The following is a 19,204-nucleotide window of genomic DNA, read 5'->3' as shown; positions in this document are numbered from 1 at the left end:
TAGTGTCTAGATATCTTCAGAAGACTCATGCATAACGGAAGGTGTTTACAATGTACATGTTGGGGTGGGACGCATTATGAGAATTCAACAAATGGCTGGGAACATTTACAAAGGGAACGGGAAGAATGCTATCCGCCATTCTGGCCCACTTTCAGGATCATTCCTTTGTTAAAAAATATCACCAGCGTAGTCATCTCTTCTTACTTATCTCACACACGCAATGTCTGTTTATGCACCCGTGCTATTTAGTTCGAATTTTTCAGGGGATATATATATATATATATATATATATATATATATATATATATATATATATATATATATATATATATATATATATATATGTGTGTGTGTGTGTGTATGTAATGAGCACGTGTTTTCATCACAACCTTGGGATGACATTGCTAGTACCATGTCCTCCACTTATTACGATTCACCACAGTCGAAGAACTAGCAAGTACATAATTAAATTCCAGCTTTGGTCAATAGGGGAAATCGACCTAACGGTAAGTGCCTACGGTATTCCGACTCGCCCGAGGATGGAACTCGTGATCTCCCATTGGAAAGGCGAGCATCCTAAGCACTGGAGTGCAAGTGCTCATCCATCCATCAATCTCTCTCTCTCTCTCTCTCTCTCTCTCTCTCTCTCTCTCTCTCTCTCTCTCTCTCTCCTCGGTGAGGTGAAAGATACGACAGATCAAGAAAAGAAAAATTGAAGGTGGGTGATGTGTACACCTTCCCGTCTCTTTAGTCACTATTCACCCAGCTCTGCTGATTGGGTCTACACAAGTGTTCTATTTAAAAGGTAGAAGTTAGCGTCACTACGCTGGAAATACGAGAGTAAGGGGGCCAAAAAGCATCAAAGTCAGTTCGTGGATAGACAATCATAAAAACTGAATGTGAGTGGATTTTACTGAAGTTGCAGACGTGCGAGTGTTATGTACCTCGAAATATAATATGTAGCCATTTGTTCATCGGCGAAGTTAAGGAGGGCGAGTTATACTAAAAGTACAAAAATCAGAACTCAAGACAAAGTTATGTCTGGGAAAAACACAAGAAAAGCTATCTAATAAGGGAAACATTCCTTAACACGTGTGTTAGGAAGAAGGAAAAGGCATACCCAAAATACATGGTATAATAATGTATAAAGAAATTACAAATATACCGCTAACACGAAAGCATGCTACGGTAACGGATACGGGAAAAATCTAATTACCACTAAGATTGAAGGTATGAACAAGGGATTCATATAAGAGGCTATAGACCTGCTTCTTAAAGAAAGAAATAAATAGTGAGGAAAACTATAAGGAGGAGGAAAATTCCAGAGAAGAGATTGGCAATAGAATGAACGGCAGTGAGCCAAGTAATCCAAGGATTGCCGATTGCCACAGAGAAAAAATGGGAAGAAGCGGCCAGACGGGTGTTACGAGGACACCCGAGAGAGAGAGAGAGAGAGAGAGAGAGAGAGAGAGAGAGAGAGAGAGAGAGAGAGATTAAGTGGGCGTGGGATCACTGATTAAACACGTGGCTTTGATTCAAACCTACCGGGGAAGTAAAGGAAACAAGACGCACTCAAACACAAGACCCACACTCCAGACACGGGGAACTCAGTCCAGTGTATTATAATTTTGCACAAAATAATTGAAGAATTGTTAGGGACAAGAGCCTGAGACACAAGAAGGCACTGCCAATTCAGACAACGTCACGAGATCAGAATTAGCAGCTAAGCAAAGGACAACGATGTTCCTTTTATTTAGGCACCAGCATAACCCGTGTCTCATTTCAAACACGACCATAATATCGCATCTTAAATCGTCTTCCTTACTTTTCAGTTATTTCTTTATTAACACCAACAAAAACTAGTAAGAATTCGTCCGACAAATTTGTTACCATTATCTCCCTGTGATTCACGCTATCTACGCAATGACAGAATCATTTCCGAGGTGCGAATAATGCGCATTCCACAAAAAAAAAAAAAACGAAAAAATGCAGACATCAACAAAAATGCACAACACAAAGATTCCATGAATTTCTGACGGACGAAGTCTCACGCTCATATCCCCAAGTTTGGATTCTCACTACTTCGATAAAATGGCTTTTTTCCTCCCCCAACATCAACAGACTACAGTTGCTCAGCTTCAACATTATATCAGTGATGACACGACTTCTGTTGCATATTGGCAAATTACGGTTTCAACACATCTACGCGAAAAAGCCTCTGCCGTGGAAAACTTGATTTTGTTCCTCGTTGGGTACGTGGGTTCCGTTCTCAGCTAGCACTCTGCTGGCCGCGAGTTCGAATCTCCGACCGTCCAATGAAGAATTAAGAGGAATTTGTTTCTGGTGATAGAAATTCATTTTTATAACGTGGTTCGGATTCCACAATAAGCTGTAGGTCCCGTTGCTAGGTAACCAGTCGGTTCTTAGCCACGTAAAATAAATCTAATCCTTCGGGCCAGCCCTAGGAGAGCTGTTAATCAGCTCAGTGGTCTGGTTAAACTAAGGTATACTTAACTTTATGCTACTTCTGAAAGAGAACGAGGGCATTTAGAGCGCGCTTGTGAAGTATTTCTAGATTCGCCAGCAATTAACCCCTGGAGCAATTGGGCGCAATTTGCTTCTCTGTACTTGAAAGGGCGAATATCCTAGTTTAAATCATGATTAAATAAGAAAATCACAAAGAATATTCAGTGTTAGGCTATAAAGATCTTTGAGGAGAGATACTCCCATCTTAAGGGCAAAGTCTGTATAAAGGACTTCATGGTCACTTCCATATTGTCTGTGAGGTTTTATAATCAAATTTTATTACAGGCTCTGGTAATACTGTCTTACACATATTCCTATTCAGTTCAACTAATAAAATGGACAAATTCTTGGTAAGTACATTTAATTTAAATCATCTTTCTCAATAAAAAAAAACATTAATCTGTAGTTACCTGGTACAAAGTTAAGCAAACAGAATAAAAGTGTGATAAGATTTCTCTTAAAGCTAACAGACCAAATTTACAATAGCCACCAAAAAATATAAGAATTTTACTTTGTTATGACCTACACTTACGCATGCTAAGCGATCCTGCGGGTTTGAAAAATCTAAAAATAAAAAAAAATACTTCAGAAAAAACATGCTAAACCAAAGATAAATATCACATTAGAGTTTTATTCTTCAGTGTTCAACAAAAGTCTAAATAGAAATTCCTGGACCACAGAAAAATATTATGCTAATTAATTTTTTATCTAACGCGCAGATTATCATTAACTAGGCCAATCTCCTTATAAAAGTGAATCAATTTGTTCTTCGATTAACATTCCCGTTCCCGGTTCTTCAAAACTTCAAAACAGTCCCACGTTCAGTTATTCAGAGTTTTTCCAAAGATATGAGCATTTCATCTCAAAGGGGGAACAGAGCAGCACTACTCATATGGTTATGTCTGAACAAAAAGTAATGCTAACTATAGAAGACGCCAAATTTTATCATGTTCTTTACCTGTGACAAATCTCCCTGGAGTGTAAACAGTAGTAATCAAATTTTCCCATTTCCGTTAACCCCCACCATATGACTGCTATTTGTTAACAAGTGAATCCGTTACATTCATTTATTATTAACATTGGAATTCATTATTAAAGGATAACTTCTATAACCTCTAAGCCTGACATTACATTTGTTTATAATGTACATATCTAAAATGCAGTTTACCTTAGGAAATCAATCTGATATACTGAAAAGCTGACGATTACATTTGTTTTCGTATTTCGATGAGAAAACATAGACTAAACAGACCTGGTCTGGTTCGGTTATTCAATGAAAAGAACATAAAGGAGAAAGTGTTCCACCGGCGATACTGAAACAAAAAACTTTCTTAAACACTCCCAAATAAGCAGACGAGAAAGAAGGAAAAATAACGAACGGCTGATCAGACTGGTTGAGTCTTACGCTTACAGCTAATGCAGAGTATTAAAGGAAAATATATTAAGACGAGCATCTCTCGCAATCACAATAACCTAGGAAGACTGGAGTAATCATTAAATAAGTAGGTATCGTAACAGAAACAGAATAGAAAAAGCTACCTTTGAGTTTACGATTCAGGTCCAGTTGCTGTTACGTTCTCCATCCCCCTGCGAGGTTCTGGAGTGCGAAGCACATGTCACGACACTTCAAGCGTTCGATCAGTTAAGACTCTTTGTCCCGTTTAAAAAGCCATTCACGGAAATTAAATCGTATGTTTCGCATTCTTCTGTGTTCAAGATATACTTTTTCAGGCACAAGCACAATAATACATATGTATTAATACGAGAGAAACGATAAATCAGAAGGAAAGAAAACCCAGCCCGCAAAACGAGGGAAAGAGGCGCAAGAAGACAGCAGAATCATTGAGTTCCTCCAAAACAAAAACTAAGCCGCTTTCTCTTAAGCGCATCTCTAAATCCTTTAGGACCTCGTAACCGCATCTTCAACTCACCTGAGGCGGCTTAAGCGGCCTTTAACTCCACCGGAAACTCGTAAATCCTATCGTGAAACCCAACCGCAACACTTTAACTCCATCAAAAGCTTCTAATGTGCCCTTAAAGTGTATCGCAACTCCCTTCCTTCCCCCCCTCACTCTCATCCCCAACTCACTCCATAAAACTCCCCCCACCTCAATTCATCCCTCGGAAAAACCTGCCACATACCCAACCTATCCTTTCCTTCCTTCCTATCCCAGCCACCTATCTTAAATCCTCTCTAACCGGCACCTATCCCCTTCCATTTTGATATATCATCGGTGTCGAATGTGCTCGCGTTTGTGCGTCCTCTTGGTTTTACCTTTCGAGAACTTTGAACATCAGGAATAAGTCGCAGGTGCTTCGCACTCTCTTTCGTCAGAGCAACAACAGAAGTTGGTTCCAGGGTACTGAGGCTTCCCAATTTATTAGTAGAGCAAGATAATTTCTGTTTCTGTGCCTTTATTACTGTTAATTATATGCATTCAGCTTCATCGTAATCGCTCGGGTCATTTTACGATTATGGTCTCTATTCACGGTACGTTTTGTCTCCACGATTGTGGCATTTTTGCTTATTCCAAATAAATATGCATGGGCATTCAAATAATAATAATATCCTTGACCTGGCCAAAGTATCAACAACTTTAAATTATGGGCAATGAAAGCAACTGAAATCGTGCAATCAGACTGTGCCAGGGAATCCTTACAAATGAAGGCATAGGAAAAATTTAAAGGTCGCAGAATCTATACGGCAAGATAAATTGTTAATAATACTAAGATAAACGGAAACACGTGAGAGACAGCGTCTTCCACAAACACATGTGAGAGAGAGAGAGAGAGAGAGAGAGAGAGAGAGAGAGAGAGAGAGAGAGAGAGAGAGAGAGAGAGAGAGAGATTCTTATGAATGATTTCACCCACGACGGGTGAAGCTTACCTATTCCATTCCATCCCGTTTTGATGGTATATATTTTGAGGAAACATAGAACACACTAGTATTTTTTTCGTCGCCTTCTCTTTCTAGCTGCTAATAACATCGATCGACTGACAACTAAGTACCCAACTCACAACTCAAGTTAACAGAGGTATACAGAATTTAAGGAACACCCTCAGTCGTCCCTCCTCAAACTGTTCGAAAAAGGAGGAGGTATAGAGAAATCATTATATGGTCATTTGTGAAGTCGACCTTCGTAGTATTTAACCATGACATATTTATAGCAATACGTTTCTCAAGAGTCGTTATCGTTAATTAAAATATACATACATACATACGAACACAGATGTACTAAGGTATTTCAAACCAAAGGATCAATAAACCAATGAAAAATGGAAGCCTGATTTGAACAAACCCTAACTGTATTATTTCATCACAATAACTACCACCCGAGTGTGGAATATGCTGAAGAGAAGTGCAAGTTTAGTTAGCAGAAAATGAATGATACAAATTAATAAGCATTTACTAAACTACCAATTTAATTATTCGAAACATATGTCACTACATGGTATCCGGAATTCACAATGCTACCAGTAGGCACGAGTGGGTCATTACAGTACGTGTTCTTAAAAAACGTAATGAGAATCCCAGCAGCCTTTGCTGGAATCGAGGATATTCTTATTTTTCTGTCAATGGTATCACCATCATAATACTCAATCTGAACAGTCTGTATATCATTTTAATCAACTAAATTATTATTATTATTACTAAATTATTATTATTATTATTATTATTATTATTATTATTATTATTATTATTATTAACCATCTTTTGATCAGCTCTGGCAGTGCCCAAACAATTACTCTTCTTGACTTTATGCATATAATAGGCAGCCAAAAGAGGTAAGTATATAACAATAAATAATGCTAAACTATTCTATTCAAAATTCTATCTAGACAGCAGTAACAAATGTATAAAAACGACTGAAGTTTATCATTTTTACCCTAAAATGGTTCTTTTTACAAGATAAAATATAAAACTGAAAACTTCCTAACTTCCTGATAAAAGTAGCCTACTTTTAAAACTGAACGCTACCGGGATTACCACGCACACGGTAATGTCACAGAGGTCAATAAGTACTCAATGCAACGGTTTCCACGGAAAAAGATTTACAGTCAGTTTTCGTTTTGTGCAATGCGGGGATTTCAATGTGCACGAAATGAATCATAAACAGAGAACCCAACATGGGGGCAAGAGGCAAAAACGAACGCGCTAAAGCTATCAAAGAAAAGTGCTCAAGGTAGACGAAAGACATCTTAAGAAAATCGGAGAATGAAAATCCTTTTTAACAGATACTTATATACAGAAAATATGGATTCCCCTCTTGAAGGAAGATCCTTGTTAACAGATACAGAAAATATGGATTCCTCAGTGGAAATGAACAAAGAACTGAAAAGGACAGACTCGAAACCTACCTGTAGCCAAGGTCTCGAAGACGTCTCCTCATTACAGGCGAGGCTTCCGTCACATCCACGTACATGGCACCGCTGGCCAGCACCTGAGTCACGTGACCATCTCCAGCTCCTAAATCGAGGAGCCTCTCCCCCAACCAGTACGATGGAGCCTGGGAGCTTATCCTCTCTCTTTCGTCGGGGTCAAGTGGCTTGCCCTCTTCAAAGGGTACTTCATTTTCCAGGTAGTAAGTCCCTGCGTCCTTCCCTCCATCCAGTCGTCATGTGTTTTCTCATTCTTCGATCTTGCGCCTGCGCCAGATTCCTCGTCCTCTTCAGCACCGAGTAATTGTTTTGCTTGATCCTGGGACCAAACAAACATCCGTCCACGATTTAAGAGTCTGCAAAAGAAGAAAGGTTATTTGAGGACGAGTTCTTTTTATACAAATAAATAGAATGATTGACCTCAACAGCAACAAAAAATAGTTAGTGTGTGTGTGTGAACACAACGAGCGTGAAGTGCTTCAGTCTTATTTAATTTCTTTTGAAATATAGTTTCACGTAATAATAATAATAATAATAATAATAATAATAATAATAATAATAATAATAATAATAATTATTATTACTATTATTATTATTATTATTATTATTATTACTACTCAAGTTAACTGTTGCTTTCAACCAAACATATTATTGCTAACCTCGCATAACATTACAGAAAATGCTGAAAACATGCAGTGTCAAAAGACAGCAATCTTGCAGTTGCTAATTCTCTATAATGAATGACAAAATATGCTAAGACGCAAAAGAGTATAATAGATAAATCTCTCGGGTTACAAGTCCATTATTTATTCAGACTAGTTAACTCACAGGATAAGTTCACTGAAATGAAAATGGTTACTCATCAACACCAATTATTACGGTTTGTAAATCGACATTCAATTATCGTTTTAAGAAACTTACTTTCTGACGAGACCAGGATAATTGATTCAGTAAAATCAACGCTTGTTACCAAGAGTAACAAAGGTGCCGCTTGAAAAGTCTTTCAGCGAATTTGACAATTGACGGAGCCATGATACTTGCAAAGCTTTCTAAAATCAAAATGACGTCAGTCTGAACAAACACTCTTTTCCTTCCTAAAGCCTGGTTTCGTGGAAAGTACCCCGTCACATGAAAACAGACCTTACTTTATTTACAGTCTTTGTTCTAAGTGTGCAGCTTTCTCTTGCTTTCTCCACCGGTAGTCAAATCTCTTGCTCTTTCCTACCAAAATCTGAACCAGACGTAAGAGATGAGCTTAACTGACAGCAAAACGCATTTGAACATTAAGACGTATCCCCTAACATTGGACTACTCTCAAAGTACGTTCAACTTCTGTATTCCTGGTAAAAGATCACACTGTCATTTCAGAGCTAACAGCGAACTCCTTACAAGTGTCTGTTTATGAAAAATAGCGGAGGCTATAGTTACAGAATATCGACCTCGTTTTGCCCTACTTCAACTATGTCCTCAAACAGCAACAGAGATTTCTGGATGTGACGAAGTGGCATTCTTTTGTAGGCTTCTAGATAAAATTGCATGATTTCGGATGCAATAAACATGATAAGGCTTGAAGAAAGTCCAAAGTAATATTTTTGAGAACTCTGAAACTGTATACCTTCCGTCTATCTACCTATCTGTACAAAATCTAATTTTTACAAACGTGATAACCTTTCATGTTTAATAGCTAACTGTCAAATAGTTTCACATTGGTACAATGACTGGAGACACTCATATACATACGAATCAACATTTCCTTCATTAAAATAAAAATAAAATCGGTACAAGAATGCTTTTATTTAGCATGAATAGTATTTAATGTAAGCAGGGATTTATGCATATAAAAAATTATTGTCAAATCTCTTTCTCTCATATAACTTCACCTTAAATGTACAGTAACTATGCCTTGCGGAGTACAGCGGTGAGATAACACCCAGTCTGAAGAAATACACCTCGAAAATCCATAAGCTACCTATTCCCAGAGATTGGAATCAGATGAAAAACGTCCTCCATTCTTTTGAGTTCGAGTGGAGAAGGCAATTTTCACTCGCAAACACTCGTTACGGTTTAAAATATGCAGAAACACCAAACGCAAAAACAGTCGGAAAATATCTATAGTTTGCAATATTATAGTTTTGCATAATTAAAGACCAAACAGATCAATGCTTATGTAAATGAAAAAAAAAAAAAAAAAAAAAAAACGAAAAACATATAAAATGCAAAAGGAATGTGACAATGTTCTCCAGGCAGCATCGGTCAGAGGGCGTCTTTGGGTACTCTTAGGCAAGCATCAGAGAGAGAGATAACGATAAATATGAAAATCAATCACTGGTTTATCGGCAACCTCGCCGCCCAAAGACTGAAGAGTGCTGCCACCTATTGGCAGCCAGCTAAACCAAACTTCTGTTTTCTCTCTGGAGTCCAAATTCTTTCATTTTGGAGCCATCACACAACACAGCAAACTGTCAAATTAATACGGAAATAACACGAAGCAACCTGGAAAACCAGTTAAAAACTCTCTATATATATATATATATATATATTTAAGAAGCATTCCAAGCGGGATACGAAGAAATGTATTATGCAATTGAATTTAAAATTCCTGGACATCAAAATGCACGAAGATCACAAAGCCTGCAAGGTCCCTCACCCTCCGGCACCGGCCCTGTATCATTCCTTTACTCCTCCCCTCCCCTTCCTCCTCCTCCATCCCCCCTCCCACAGGGTATCCCCCATCCCATGCGACCATCCTCTTGCCACGCCAGCACAACGTTCCCTCTTATTGTCCATTACTCTATCATTGTGATTTATCCATAGTCTTTTACTCTCTCTATCTCCTCTCATTCTACTTGCGTTTCGGTGCAGAAAAGTTGGATGTAGGGGATCTATGTGGTGCGTGCATATGCATATAAATAAATATATATACATATATATGTATTTATGTATATATATATATATATATATATATATATATATATATATATATATATATATATATATATATAATTGTATAAACACACACGTTTTTTATATATATATATATATATATATATATATATATATATATATATATATACATATATATATACATATACATATACATATATAATTTAACACCTTGTTATGATGCTGATCGTTTTAGTTATGAGATATTCTGAAATATGCAGGCAACATTTTTAACCCTTAAACGGAAAATATGCGTATGGATACATTATTATCGCATTTGCATATATGTAAATGTAAATGTTTCACGTATATAATCATTCAAGCTCTAATTTTTAGATTAAAAATGTTGCTTGGATACGACAAAACATCACAGAAACAATATCAGTACCATAACGTGAATTTTCAAATTCTTAATAGCAGTACGATTTCCATCATACTTGATTACGTTGCGCGCTCTCTCTCTTTCTCTCTTTACACACACACACACACACATAATATATATATGTAATATAATCTATCTATCTATCTATCTATCTATATATATATATATATATATATATATATATATATATATATATATATATATATATATATATATATATATAAAATCTTTAGCTGACGCGGTTATCTTTAGATATTTACCTTTTAATTATATATTTCTGTACTCCCCGACTGGTTGTCTCTTTTCACACATATCCAACCAACCCCTTGGAAGCTTGCCTAATAAGGTAGCGGTCCCTTCGTCGCGTTCCATATGAATATGCTCTTGATGAATAATAACAGAAAGAAAAAAAGGCATTTCGAAGAATTCTTTGTAGTAATGACACACAACTTATTCAATAGCATCTTTATTCCCAACTACGAATTTAATCTTCCTGCCGTGAACACAAACTTAAGAAACCAGCCCTGAATGATTTGGAGGTACAAAGAAGTAAATTATCTCTCTCTATCAATGAGGTTTTAACATGAAAACTATCTATAAGAAGCATATTTTTGGGCAAGAGAATACGCAAATCGTTTCGATAAAGTCTACGGCAAATTCTACCCACATTCAAGTACAACATTTTCGTATTTATAGTAACGTGATCGTCAAGGAAAAAAAAGTCAAGTATACCTTAGTTTAACCAGATCACTGAGCTGATTGCCAGCTCTCCTAGGGCTGGCCCGAAGGATTAGACTTATTTTACGTGGCTAAGAACCAACTGGTTACCTAGCAACGGGATCTACAGCTTACTGTGGAATCCGAACCACATTATAACGAGAAATGAATTTCTATCACCAGAAATAAACTTCTCTAATTCATCACTGGCTGGTCGGAGAATCGAACGCGGGTCCAGCAGAGAGCTAGCCGAGAACGATACCAAAATGTCCAATGAGGAACTAGATCGTCAAGGAGATTAAGTAAACGCACATGATATTTTGGTATTTAGTGAAATTATCTATATCGCTGGAAAAATAGCTTCCTTTGAAACTCTGAGAAAACCCGTTTTAACAGATAAACACTGCATGTGCCTATTCAAATCAACACTGAAATGGTCCAAGTCGATCAGAAACCGAAGTCCCCAGATAGCATCGTCTCATCGGGAGACTCAAGCTTACGCGCTCAGATATATTCACTTGGATCCTGGCATGTTAAACAGGGGTCCTGAGTAACCGTACAAAGCCAATAAAATCAATACCTCGCGCCTACAGACAATCGGAAGACATGATAATTTGTGAAGGAAAGGGAAGAGGACCAGTTTCACTGCATTTAGGCCTAAGGAGAATAACAAAGAATGCGAGGAGGAAAATCAAACTGGAGACTGGTGAGATTACTTTTAAAATATTCGGCTATGCATATTTCGTTAACACTGCCTCTTTTAAGTATATGGGTTTGAGAGAGTCGGAGCAGACGAAGATACTTTTGAAGGAAATCTTATTAATGAAAGCAACGAATCTCAGTGTAGTGTTTCGCTATTTGAGAGAGTCGGAGTAGACGAAGATACTTTGGAAAGAAATCTTATTAATGAAAGCAACGAATCTCAGTGTAGTGTTTCGCTATTGAAGAGCGGAGTGACGGCCTGAAAAAATGAGAAGCGCTGAAATATGAAGAAGAAGCGGTGTTGAAGTAAGACTGGATAGTGTGTGCCGTGATGACTTTGTTAAAAAGAGACAAGACGAAAGGAGACACGATGGGGGAGAAGTTGTATAATTCACAGGTTATGGGAAGAAGACGCCACAAAAACTGGAAATGCAAATGGGCCTACAGGATCTGGGGTGAATTGTAAGCTGCGTGTCTGGGTTGACCTCTGTGTTTAGATAACATACGCAAACGCACGCACATTTTATATTTTATATATATATATATATATATATATATATATATAAATATATATATATATATATATATATATACATATATGCGTATAAATATACTGTATATATTATCCAAGACAAGTAACCTTTTTTTCATATACTTTGCGCATGGTCGTCTTCGTACGACTGCACTCGTTATTCTCACACGCGTCTATCTCCTTAAGCACGAACAATGATTTTATATATATATATATATATATATATATATATATATATATATATATACATACATACATATATATATACATACAAAACTCAGATTATATATCTATAAATATAATGTATATATATATATATATATATATATATATATATATATATATATATATATATATATATATATATATATATATATATATATATTATATAATCTGAGTTTTGTATATGGGCAAAAAACTCTGAAAGTTAAGAAGGGGCGATATACGCGAGTGAGTGTGTTCACGACGATCGTACACTTAAAACATGTTAAGAGTTCGTAAGAACACATGAAGTAAGAAAAATACATGAAATCAGTTACGGATACAATCTGTATATAGCACAGCACACAACTCTCATGAAATAACCAGCAAATGTTTTAGGCAATGTAAGTTTCGAATTTAGGGAAAATGAATACAATGAGAAGAAAAATGGAATGAGCGTAACATCACAACGAACAATAAATATGAGGTCAAAATGAACTCAGAATGGAACAAGGAGGACATCTCTCATTACCAAGAATATGAAGAACAAAAGCACAGAACGATTGCAAACATTCGCTACGATCAAAACAAACTCGGTAGATACCCGTTGAGGACCCTTTTAAACACAAGATCTCTTTTACAAAGAACAACGAACAAACAAACAAGGAGCTGTTGTACAAAAAAGATTGAACTGATACAGGGACCTTACTAAAAAAAAAAAAAAAAAAAAAAAAAAAAACGAACATTCATACGATGAAGACAGCGACGTGCCATCGCAAAGGACGCCGAGAAAAAGGAACGATAATAAAAAAAAGGAACAAGAGAAAAGACGAGGATGATGCGCTTCCCTCTTCTTCCTCCTTCACTTCGCTGCACCGCACTTCAACAAGAAAAATAATGAATGTGTAATGCCCTGATGAAAATACAAAAGGGCCTCTGATATGGAGATATTCGCACTCGATTGAGAGAGAGAGAGAGAGAGAGAGAGAGAGAGAGAGAGAGAGAGAGAGAGAGAGAGAGAGAGAGAGAGAGAGAGAGAGAGACGCATCATAGAGATTGTGGATCTTTTACCTAGACAAAAAATATTAACAGGAATAAAGTGAAAATGGGATTCCGTTCAGAGCACGTAGAAAATAGAACGAAATCTGTTGATTGACGTAAAGAAAGTTAAATTAAAGGAAACGAATGTTGGAATAAAATAAAACCGCGCGTATCGTAGGTCTGGCAGGGGAAAGAGGAAAGAGCCGGTGGCAGCAACGTCTTGTCATCCCCACAACTAGAACACCGAAATAATAGGAGATGGTTTCATGCATGGGTGCGTTACAGGATGAAAACAAGTAGTCTACTGGTGGAGTGCTAGCTAGATTCCTTCACTTTTGCCGATCATTTGTAGATATGGCTCACGTTGTAAAATGTGCTGTTTATGTTTTTCCGGAAGCCTGCACATCATTATATTACTTGTGTGCCCGCTAACTCATTTGATTAAAACCATCAATATATTGCTTGGTACACAACTGAGAATGAAATAAAAAGATTAAAAAAATTGTAGCCTACCTATTTCTAACATTAAAAAAAATATTTATGATTAAAAAACGCACAACGATTCTCGCCAATGAAACATTTAAAACAAAACGCCACTCTCGTCACTTTTATTTCTAATAAAACTGACCTAATCTTATGGAAGATGTTAACTCGTTTCTCAGAAAAGGCGGAACAAAAGCAGGGATCTACTGAGCAGGGAACAAAAGCAGGGATCTACTAAGCAGGGTTTCATTTTTCCGCCTCTCGGGAAACTTCATCACATTTGACTCATCATCACATCGTCTGCTCGGAGGAGAGTCATCAACATCATCTCACAGGTCATCAGGACGTTCCCGGAGTTAATCTTGCATAACGAAGAGAATTTCATTTGACTTGAAAGACTTCGGTGACGAAGTCATTCCCAGGAGAGCACAGCAAAAATTTCTGTCATGTTCTTTGATCTGTGAATCCTCTACGAGAAAGCGAAACGGATGATTGGAATGCTAACTTCCGATGTCCGGGAATCACAGAAAAAAGCAATTTTACATAAAAGGCAATTAAATAATTCATGAGTCCAATAAGAGTGCAAAAAGCTCTGATTCGTGAATATTATATATATATAAATATATATATATATATATATATATATATATATATATATATAAAATTATAGATATATACATACATGTGTACGTACATACATACATATATATACATACATATATATATATATAAATTATATACATATGTACGAAATACAATGTAATTAGCACTCACTGTCAAGGTAAATACTTCTAGAGTGAAATACTCTTATTCAAAACTGAGTTACTTATCGAACGCACCAGTCAGTTCAGAGAGACAAGGTGATCACATGACACGCACTATATGAAACAAAAGAGCAAATAGTTTATTATGCATACAGTATACTTACGAGTTTGTATTTTATATACAAACTGTACTTTTTATTTGAAGATCTGTAACACTGGAATTATGAAAAAAGGTATTAGCAGTAAGGTGACAGTCCCAGGGCATCGTCTTTGCATTAGTTAACCAAAAAAGGTGATTCAGCAGGGTGGAGGGGAGGAGTTTTACTTTAAATATTTTTGACGAGGACCACAAAATTTCTCAAGAGGAACAATGTCAAAATATTCAGATTTCCCGACAGCAAGGGGAAAACTCTCAGTGATTTCTAGCAAATCTAAGAGACACTACTAGCTGCAGAGGCAATGACTGGGAATGATTGATGTGACTTCTCTCTCACTTCGATGCCTGACGACTACTAATAGTCAAATAAAGGGTTAATACGAGAGAGTTTCTACTGAGGGGACTGTTGGTTCAACACTGAAGTCAAAACAAATCCAGCATAAGGCTCAAGGATATACTGTAAGTGCTAAGGCACAAATCTCCTCTTATAAAATAAAGGGGAAAGTTTCATTTCTTTTTTTTTTTTTTTTTTTAGCTCACAAGGAACTTTTTATAGTGAAGTAAATGGAATTTACCCTCTCGTGAGTTAGAGGGGTTCCTTCTAAACTGACAGTAGTCTAGTCAAACCACTTAATAATCACTTGTATCTGACAACAAACTCATCAATTGAGACAGGCAATTTAAATTATTCTGGTAAAACAGATAAACAGGAAAACATTCACATTCTGCGAATGTAAGGCAAGGAAGACTGAAAACAACATCTAAGCGATGACAGAGCTGATAAGTGCAACAAGGGCAAGAGAATGTTGCAAGCATACAACCACCTGAATTGTCCACAAGAATATTTATAAAGCAAGCAGAGGCAGCAACTTTCTGTATTAGTCAAACTGAGCAAAAGTTGTAGGTAAGCGTTTAGTCATTTATTTTAAGGTAAGTCTTCGATTGATTCTGTCAAAAAATGGAGCGTGAACATTTTCGTCAGAGTGGATAATTCGAACATAAACCTGAAGGAATTGTTCGGAGGAGGAGCAAATGAATAGGTTTGCTTACATAGTATCAGACAAGACTGAGCTACACCGAAAACGAGCGCAATAAACTTAGTTGAGCAAAAGTGAAGTATGTGAAATATACGCATATATATATATATATATATATATATATATATATATATATATATATATATTATGTATATATATACATATAGATATATATTTATATTATATGTATATATATGTGTATATATATGTATATAAAGATAAATATATATATATATATAAATATAAATATCTATATATCTATATACACACATATATATATATATATATATATATATATATATATATATATATATATATATATATATATATATACATACATACATATATACATACATACATACATACATACATTACACACAGGGTAAGACAACAAACCTAAAGCCTGTTGAAAATCCCAAAAAGGAATGAAAAAGAAGCGAGTGATAAGTCCGCTTCTTGTCGAGTGGAAAACTGTCAGCAGGTTAAAGGGAAGTAGAGAAAACTTTAAGGCGTGTAAGCAAAATAGGTGAAGGAAGCAGATACAGGGAGATATGAATTAGCGACATTATGCAAATCTATACACTTACATGTGTGTGCTGTGATGAACTGTCATTTGGCACTTTTCTAATGCGTTAAGACAATAAAACCCAGTGATGGCTGACTTTCGCTGAGGATGTTGCAACGTAATCTTTACAACTCAACTAAGATACTGGCGTGACTCCATTCTGTGACCATTACTATACTGGCGTTACTCCATTCTGTGACTATTACTTGTACGAATATTTCACTTTCGGGGAAACTGCACTTCAAGTGAACTCATTTTGTCGTAACTGATCTGGATAACACACTTACGACAGTAACGGTTTGTAATGGAGATCGGATTCTATAGAACTTTGTGTGAATCAGATAGTGTCCTAACACCTGTATTCTGGCCCTATTTGAGAAAACCAAAGTTACAAAATGGAACAAAGAGTCCACTCATCTTCTAAGCGTACCTGCAGTAAGATATTGATTACAGCTGCGATCAAAGGTCCTTAACAGATAACTTGAGCTCGCATTAAGCTATAAGACTGAGTTCGGAAATGATTATTTTCAGTCCTAACTCAATAATCATGTAAATATAGTCTTTTAAAACATTTCTCCTCTGACTTGTTAACGTATTTTGCGATATTTTCCAAAACACCAAAACATATATAAATAAACTCACCAACCTGCAAGGTAAGGAAGAGTCACAACCAACAGCACAACTAAAGTAGAGGGGAAAAAGTGCTCTCGAGAATCTATGGATATCAGGTGTAGTATTCATTTGAACAAAACGATCCAGATTTTTAATAAGAGCGCTCAATATCATGTGCCTGGAATGATCCTGCGTAGAAGATTCTCCCGTGGAGCCCCATCAGCTCAACCGAAAAAAAGCTCATATCAGTCTTATTAACAAACGGGAAAACACGGAGGGATTTGCTGATGGTATTAACTAAGAAAGAAGAGCTATAAGGTAGTGCAGGAAAGATGCTCCTTAGGCTCCCCGGATCATTATGCGAAGCCAGCATGAGGACAAACACACACTTATCCGGCCCCCCACTTTGGACGGATGCCGTAAAGTAAGGGAGCAAGCGAGAGGCGAAACGAAACATACACATTTCCCAACGAAAAAATACCCGAATATAATCTTCATTTAGAGGGTACGGGGGGTTTGGGGGCTAGGGCGGGGGGAGGGGGGCTCTTATCTGAGCCCCCTTTCATATCCCTATCATCAAGGCACCCCCCCCCCCGCCCCCTACCGAGGTAGAAGCGGCTATCTCCCGTTAGCTTCATATTTACGATGCCAAATTATGATTAAAGTGTCATGAAGAGGAGGCTGGTTGCGGCGTCTTCATCCGCGGTCTGAGCCCGTCGTTGTTCTTGAGGACGTCATTTCCTCTCTCGGGGTATTTACAGGAGAGGTGGGTGCCCCGTGATGTTGTCGGGGGTGGGGGGGGGGGGCGCGTGATGAAGCCCCCTACCCTGCTCTCGTTTCGTCCACGGATTAAACCGACAGCCATACCTAATCAACTCCGTATTTTACGGCTCCTCATCGTGAATTGTGGGATAACTAGTGCTAGTTAGGTGCCGCTGAAGAGATGAGCAAAGGGGAGGTGGGGGGTGGGGGGGACGAGGGGTATGGGAGGAGGGAGATCACGTTCTCGGGGAATATGTTGGTATATGTTGGTATGAGTAAGAGGGAACAGGCGATGATTACGACGAAGGAAGGCGACGATAGAAAACATCTGCGCGTGCGCGCGCGCGTGTAAAATTAAATGAAGCTTAGATATTCAGAAGTACATTAGATGTTCAGAAATACAATCAGTTGGTTTACTGGGCTCCATCGCCGCTTGGTGGAGACTCTTGACCTCTACTGCAACTTTCTATGCATTGGGATTTCAGATGGAGTTTGCCAGCGCCATGTCCATATAATCTGAGGTAATTCGCATCAAAAGTTTAGTTCGATTCGGCACAGTGACGTTATACAGAAATTTTTGATGACTGAATATAACAATCAGAGATGATATATAACGAATAATATAGCATTCATGAAATAAAACAGAAACGCTTCATACAACTTGAATACGAGCTTGGGCGTTTCTGGTGGGAAGTCGGAAGTATTACCTTTAATGTCGATATGTTAACTAATGCTTTGAATAAAGTGGACTCATTTACTAAATATCTTCAAGCTATTGAAAATTAATTTATTCATAAGAGTGCACTTGTTATCGGATGATTCAAATCAACAGAGACATTAAAAGATAAACTATTCACAGAAATAGCGACAGGTTGACAGTAAGAGAAGAATAGCTATCTAATTCGGATAATAATCATGAATAGAATAAATTTATATTACATAAATTATATAGTCATATTAACAAATTCAGTAATAAACAAAATTAATTTTCTTATATAAAAGTTATCAATTACTTGAGGCTTATTCAACCTCACAACAAGTATTTACCATGCCTTATTTTGGAATCGATTGTTAAAGCGGAGAGAGAGAGAGAGAGAGAGAGAGAGAGAGAGAGAGAGAGAGAGAGAGAGAGAGAGAGAGAGAGAGAGAGTGCTCCAGAACCATGTCAAAAAAAAAAAAAAAAAAAAAAAAAACCTGTAACTAACACATTCCACCGACCCAAACACTCTTGCATTTTCTCGGAAGGGATGAATAATTTACCTACTAGCGATACAGTACTAAGCTTTAAACGAGCAGTCAAAAGTACGAAATTCCGGCAAATATTGACATCAACTCGCTCTTATAGTCACTGGGTCTGACAATGCTTTTGCTATGATACTCTGTATTTTTGACAACCTTTA

General features: G+C 37.1%; 1 protein-coding gene across 4 annotated transcripts in view; it reads right to left on the bottom strand.

Annotated features, from left to right (window-relative positions):
* The window catches only part of LOC136848993 (protein-L-histidine N-pros-methyltransferase-like), a 323,363-nt gene that overhangs the window by 33,019 nt on the left and 271,140 nt on the right, over window positions 1–19,204 (bottom strand). For all 4 annotated transcript variants that reach the window (XM_067121814.1, XM_067121811.1, XM_067121813.1 and 1 more), the window contains exon 2: window positions 6,886–7,262. In XM_067121814.1, coding sequence (XP_066977915.1) covers window positions 6,886–6,950 — 65 coding nt within the window. In that variant the 5' untranslated portion in view covers window positions 6,951–7,262. The remainder of the gene's footprint in view (window positions 1–6,885; window positions 7,263–19,204) is intronic.

This window comes from Macrobrachium rosenbergii, chromosome 20 (assembly GCF_040412425.1).
Source record: "Macrobrachium rosenbergii isolate ZJJX-2024 chromosome 20, ASM4041242v1, whole genome shotgun sequence".
Classification (NCBI taxonomy): domain Eukaryota; kingdom Metazoa; phylum Arthropoda; class Malacostraca; order Decapoda; family Palaemonidae; genus Macrobrachium; species Macrobrachium rosenbergii.
This window is presented reverse-complemented; position numbering and strand designations above follow the sequence as displayed.